Here is a 6,864-nt window from a genome sequence, read left to right as displayed (position 1 = left end):
ATAGACAGTCTAACCTTAATGTGTCTCCTCAAAACCAATCCTTTATCGTCCAGTCTCAGTTTCAGCATCCCTGCATTCCGACCACAGCACCTCCGTTAGCTTAGGAGGGACGCTGAAGGTACCTAGTCCTGTTGGCAACAAGGCTCCTCCCTTTGCGAGCCATTCGCGGATACGTTTATTTGGCAGTTTGCGTGTTAAACCCACCTGTTTATGAAAGGGTTAGACACCGTGTCCAGTATGCTATACGCACCGTGTGCAGGTAGACCTATTGTTAGCTCACGCCGAGTTGTATAGAAGCGTTTTATTCCTTCTTTGGCTTTCTGATTTTTCTCCGACAGTGTGCCATAATGTCTCTCTTTTGTTGTTGTTCTTTAAAATATAGCCGACATTAGGCCTACAAGCTTACATTTATGCACGTGCAGCCAAGATTGCACGGACGGCATGTGTTTGGACTGATCGTGGTTTTATATGATAAAGCAGCCTATGTTTGGGATTGTTTGTATACTGCAAAAGCCCATTGTTCTACTAGGCTACATAAATCATTTTCCAATCCTGTCACATTAAATATTAAATATGGAATAAAAGAAACAACTGCTCTGAATTTGAGGGTCAAGGAAAGTTAAAGATTGGGATAAACAAATACCAAAAAGTTTAACCAATACGTGTGATTCAATTCGTTTTGGCATTTTTTGTTTTTAACTTAAATGGTGATTAACGTGATTTTAAAACTAACTTTCTCCATTTCAAACGTTCTCTAATTCAGTTGATTAAAACTTGTAGAATCGCTTATATCTTTCATAAGCTCTCAAATCACATTAATTGTTTATATTTAATTGTGCATAAAATATTTCGATGTAAAAAGAAAACGAATTAAACCTTCCGTATGTGTATAGCCTATTGGTCTTGATTGAGATTTATGTTCATATTACATTTTAATTTTATGCGAATAATGTGTTGTGATTTTAGTGACTTTGACTTGTGAATTTCTTACAACCATTTCAACTATAACGTTATGTAAATATTTTATTTTCATTATATGAGAGCGACACAGACTGGTAGCTAAAGGGAGTTAGCCAATCATTGCATGCATATTGTACTTTTGACAATAACACACATGAAGCACTTGTACATTCACATACTCTTGATTTAATATGTACATTAATATACACATATAAACAATTATTGAAATGTCCTATCATACATTTAGGATATGCATTCCAGATAGCTTATACATCATCCAAATTAAGTTAAATACAGAATACACAATGTAAGACGGGGGATTCAAACCCACCTATTCCCCCCTAAAAGTGAAATATTGCATATTGATTTTAGCAGCACAACTCTTGCTAAATACATATAAGGTATATTATTTAGAATGACGAATACATTTAATTGGTTCTTTTTTATGATAAAATTATGTTCCGTTTACACAGGTCCATGAATATGATATGGAATCAATGTTTTGTCACAATGCACACACTTTCAGCTTTAACAAATATCACCCTAGCGCAATCTACTGTGAATACTTCTTCAGGTGACATTGTCCGATAGAATTGGAAGACAGGAGATTCTTCTGCAGTTATCTTCTTTCCTAATTAAATTATGTAAATGGTTGCGTCAAATGAGTATGACACAGAGTATAGCTTCATCGCTTTATGGGCACTTACATCTTTTTTTATATATTTTTTTTACAGTTTACGCATACTCAAATGACTCCTCTTCAGAATACTTGTCTATGCCATTCTCATCAACAACATTACTTAACCCCTTCCTCTTCCTCTCGCGTTCCTGAGTTTTTATTGTGTCGTATAGACCCGTGGGGCCCTCCTCCAGTAGCAAGCCTCTCTCCGAGTTTGAAGGTTTCATTTGGCACACGTTCTTTAGTAAGAGGAGCGCTGGTGCGTAAAGCACGTTGACGAGGCCCATGCCCAGGTTGAGCTGAATGAAGCCCAGGTCGTGGACTATCTGTCCGGCCACCACAGGGCCCAGGGCGTATGCCACGCAGTAGGAGATGTCCGCGATGGCGTACACACTGCCGTACACCGACACATGCCGCACGTCCACCAGAAAAGCGAGTGTAGGCAGTAGCGCCGTGTCCACCAGGGCGATGCCAAAGCAGATGCCACACAGTGGACCCATCAGCTGGCCGAAGGTCTTACAGGCTGGCACGGTGCACGAACTGGCGCCGATTATCACCATGCCCAGGGCCCCGTAGAACCACTGCAGGTGTGGGTACTTAGCCGCGAGTTTGACGGTAATGTACACACCCAGGACATGCGGGAAGAACGCGGGAAGCCAGGCAAGGCCGATCTCCCATTGGGAAGAGTGCATGGTTTCTTCCATCCAGTTTGCGATGGTGGGCTCCAGGAAGGCCAGCGGGATGTTACAGGTGGTCAGGGCACCCGCCACAACAGCTATGTAGGGGTCGATCATCAGTTTGTAGATGGGGGTGCCCACGGGCATGTTCTCTCTCTCCCCTCTGGAGAAGGGCTTTAACACCGTCAGGCACAGCATGCTGTCCGTGAAACAGATGCAGGCCAGCACAATGAAGGGCACCCGTTTCCCACAGAATTCGTACAGGATGCCCCCGAAGGGAGGCGCCACTAAGCTGCCGAAAGAGATGAATGCCAGGGCGATACCCAGGGCTCTGCTCCTCTCCGCCTCCTCCGTGTATTTATCCGCTATCATGGCGATGCCTGATGTATCTGCGAACGCTGAGCCTAAGCCCTGCAAGCTCCTCGCCGCGAACAGAGACACGTAATTATCGGCGAAGGCGAATAGACATGTGGAAAAAAACATGATGATGAGTCCGATGAACAGAGGAAGGTCATAACCGACCCGGTCAATGAACGTCCCGGTCAAAGGATTGACCAAAAGCTGCAATATGGCTTTGGACGCAAAAAGTACACCAATCTGCAGGTCGAAGTTGCCTTTGGCGGCTTTAAAGATAGTATGATTCGAGGAATTCCCGGCGTTTATGACTCGTGCATTAAACGAAGCGTGATCTGCCTCACTTTGTAATTCTGCCAAATAGTCTGGTATGATCGGCACAATTACCATGTAAAGCATGTTATCTAATAGAAGTGCTACACAGACAATCACTAGAATAATCCGTCTCTGTCGCTCAGGCTCTTTGAATTTAGTACCTAGTTGTTTAGTTCTTTCGCCTATCTCAGACAGTTTCATAGCAGCAGATTGCGCTAGATCCCCGGCTCCGTGGGCGGCTCCGTGGTCCTCTGTGATTCCCTTTGTATCCATGATTCTTTACGTTTTCTGCTGGCTTCTCTCTTCCAAAACGAAAAATAAACTCTTTCCACCGACTGAAATGTGCGCGTCTCAGTTCAGGAACTCTGTGTTCATGTGTTTTGGTCTTGTCAGGTTCACTCATTCAATTTACTTATTCAGCAGCAGTCTAAACATATGTCCAGCTTTCCGGTCTTTACCTTTCCCTGGTGGCACAGTCCGTCATTGCGCTCGTATTTCCTCTCTCGTGACCTGCAACCAGTTACTTCACGGAAAAATAATCTTGGTTTGATATAGGCCCACCCTTCAATCAAAGGACAGTGTGTGCTTGTATAATATGAATTGTATGGACGGTTTCAAAAAGTCAGGAGAGCTAAACAATGGACAACATTTGAACAAGAAGTTATCTTTTTAGATGTGGGCTATATTTGTTTCCAAGTTACCTTTGATGTACTGTATGTATTTTATGCAATGTATGTTCAATACAATATCCACTGTTTGGTTAACATTTCTAACTTTCATATGACAAAAAATAATCGATTAATTGAAAAGTACCCTAATGTTTTAAAAGTGAAACGTTTGCCATTTTAAGCACGTGACGTCTTTACCCAATAATTGGAATTCCAATAAGGGAGTGAACATTATTTATAATATGTGTTACATAGAGAAAATCGGACCTCTCTGAAATGAAAATGGACGGCCCTCCCTTCAGAAAAAATATATTTTACCGGAACGCTTGAAAAAAGTAACCCTCCCCTATACCCAAAATAATAATTAAAACAAAGTGGATAGAAGAAAATATGCTTATCAAATACCCTCACTTCTTGGACAGACCAGAGCCTTTGATATGCAGTTTTAGAAACGGGTCTTTGTCCTGTAAGCATTACATGGCAATGCAAAAATACTAATAGTGCACAGGGCTGCGGGCTTTAGCAGGACACAGGACACCGTGGAAGGGAGTAGAGGTGGAAAGATATCCTTCATAGTAAAAGTATTGCATGCATTTATCATTTATACAGGTCCGAGAAAAAAATACTTCAATAAAAAAAATGCAATTTTAAGTAATTTTACATATTAGCAGAATATTTAAATAGCACACAAATTACCGAAATGACAGGCTCTTCGTAGCCTATAGGCTATGAATCGTTTGATCGAGACCACACTAGATAGCCCATAAGCGCACTTGATATTGCGCTCCCAGCGGAGAATCAGATATGAGGCTATTTAGGCTATAGGCTATTTTGTGTGGTCTCAATCAAATGATCCATAGCCTATAGGCTACGAAGTGCATGCTCGGGGAAGCACAGAGCAAGTTATACTTCTAAGATAGCTGCTGGAATGGTGTAAACAAAACTAGGCTGCACTACACACCACAATGAATATTCCAACGCTGAGCCCCAGGCTGCTCTGCTCATCAAAACCGTTTTTTTTTTTGCTGCCTAACCTAATTAACCTGATTAACCTATCGTAATTAATATCAATTGGCATAATTGCAGGTACTGCAATGCATTGAGGACAGGAATGTGATTCTCCAGTCAGGAAAAATCTCACTTGACACAGAGGCAGCCAATATCAGAGCCTTAAAGGAAAATATGCAAGCTCTTAGAGATGGATGGGAGAATCTCCTGTCTGGGGCAACACTGATTGCGACCCAAATGGATGTTGCACCTCAATTTAGCAAGGATCACAGCCACCAGAGGAAAAGGAAGAGATTCCATGATGAGACCTCTCAAGAAAAGACAGCTCAGGACAGTGCAGCAATGGTGTTTCAGAACAGTGTTTTTTACTGCTTTGGACAACATCATAAGTGACTTGGACACTAGGTTCCACACCACTGCAAAAATTGTAAAAGGCAGATTAGTGAGGATGAAGTCCCTTCTGTGTGCCAACCACTGGTAATGAACTATTCCAGAGATCTTACACCTGAGTTTCAAAGTGAAGTAAGACACCAGAACACTGTATATGCTCCCACTTTCCCCCCTAACTGGTTCCCTCTTGGTCTCCTGAATGCAATTTGTAAGATGCAGCTGAAAAGCATTTTTGGAGAAGTGTGCATTGTTTTACGTATATTTTGCACACTGCCTGTGACTGTTGCTGGTGGTCGAGAGAGCTTTCAGTAAGCTACAACTGATTAAAAAAACTATTTGAGGTCCACTTTGTCCCAGGACAGGCTTTGCAGTATTGCCCTGCTGTCCATTGAAAGTCAGTGTGCTAGAAAGCTGGACTTCAAAGACTTGATTGTTAGCTTTGCTAGCAAGAACGCTTGGCACTGGGCTCTTGGTTAGTAAGGCTGAGCAAGGGCCAGTGATAACTGTTAAATGGCATGGCTATGGATATTGGATCACTACACACATTATGCCCACAGGTTGAGAACAAGACTGAGAACAGACTGTGAACAAGATATATCTCAAAGTAATGGCTGGATTGCCACAAAATGTGTTGTCCACAATCAAGACCCCAAGTGGAAGAAACCTATTGATTTGGTGGCCACTTGACCGGAAGTTTACATACACTTAGGTTGGAGTCATTAAAACAATTTTTTCAACCACTCCACAAATTTCTTATTAACAAACTATAGTTTTGGCAAGTCAGTTAGGACATCTACTTCGTGCATGACACAAGTAATTTTTGTAACAATTACAGACAGATTATTTCACATATAATTCACTGTATCACATTTCCAGTGGGTCAGAAGTTTACATACACTAAGTTGGCCATGCCTTTAAACAGCTTGGAAAATTCCAGAAAATTCTGCCATGGCTTTAGACGATTCTGAAAAGCTAATTGACATCATTTGAGTCAATTGGAGGTGTACCTGTGCATGTATGTCAAGACCTACATTCAAACCCAGTGCCTCTTTGCTTGACATCATGGGAAAATCAAAAGATATCAGCCAAGACCTCAGAGAAAAAAATTGTAGACCTCCACAAGTCTGGTTCATCATTGGGAACAATTTCCAAAAACCTGAAGGTACCATGCTCATCTGTACAAACAATAGTTCAATAATAAACACCACGGGACAACGCAGCCATCATACCGCTCAGGAAGGAGGCGTGTTCTGTCTCCTAGAGATTAACCTACTTTGGTGTGAAAAGTGAAAATTAATCCCAGAACAACAGCAAAGGACCTTGTGAACATGCTGGAGGAAACAGGTACAAAAGTATCTATATCCACAGTAAAACGAGTCCTACATGTATATCGACATGACCTGAAAGGCCAGTAAGGAAGAAGCCAGTAAGGAAGAAGCCACTGTTCCAAAACCGCCATAAAAAAAGCCAGACTACGGTTTGCAACTGCACATGGGGACAAAGATCGTACTTTTTGGAGAAATATCCTCTGGTCTGATGAAATTGTTTGGCCATAATGACCATCGTTACGTTTGGAGGAAAAAGAGGGAGGTATGCAAGCTGAAGAACACCATCCCAACCGTGAAGCATGGGGGTGGCAGCATCATGTTGTGGGGGTGCTTTACTGTAGGAAGTACTGGTGCACTTCACAAAGTAGATGGCATCATGAGCAAGGAAAATTATGTGGATATATTGAAGCAACATCTCAAGACATCAGTCACGAAGTTAAAGCTTGGTCGCAAATGGGTCTTCCAAATGGACAATGACCCCGAGC

At 42.1% G+C, this 6,864-nt stretch overlaps 1 protein-coding gene across 1 annotated transcript; it reads right to left on the bottom strand.

The window, feature by feature from the left end:
• Positions 1-1,138: 1,138 nt before the first annotated feature.
• On the bottom strand, positions 1,139-3,477 carry LOC124047761 (probable vesicular acetylcholine transporter-B). The gene has a single exon (XM_046368072.1). It carries the CDS (start codon positions 3,256-3,258, stop codon positions 1,696-1,698), a length of 1,563 nt encoding a protein of 520 aa, XP_046224028.1. The 5' UTR covers positions 3,259-3,477; the 3' UTR covers positions 1,139-1,695.
• Between the last annotated feature and the right edge of the window lie 3,387 nt (positions 3,478-6,864).

Source organism: Oncorhynchus gorbuscha, linkage group LG11, assembly GCF_021184085.1.
Source record: "Oncorhynchus gorbuscha isolate QuinsamMale2020 ecotype Even-year linkage group LG11, OgorEven_v1.0, whole genome shotgun sequence".
Taxonomy (NCBI): domain Eukaryota; kingdom Metazoa; phylum Chordata; class Actinopteri; order Salmoniformes; family Salmonidae; genus Oncorhynchus; species Oncorhynchus gorbuscha.
Note: the sequence above shows the minus strand (reverse complement) of the source record. Positions and strands in the feature narration are given on the sequence as shown.

Bases quoted from the DNA above. Each gene is read 5' to 3' on its own strand.
- LOC124047761 (XM_046368072.1), bottom strand. From the start codon at position 3,258: ATGGATACAAAGGGAATCACAGAGGACCACGGAGCCGCCCACGGAGCC.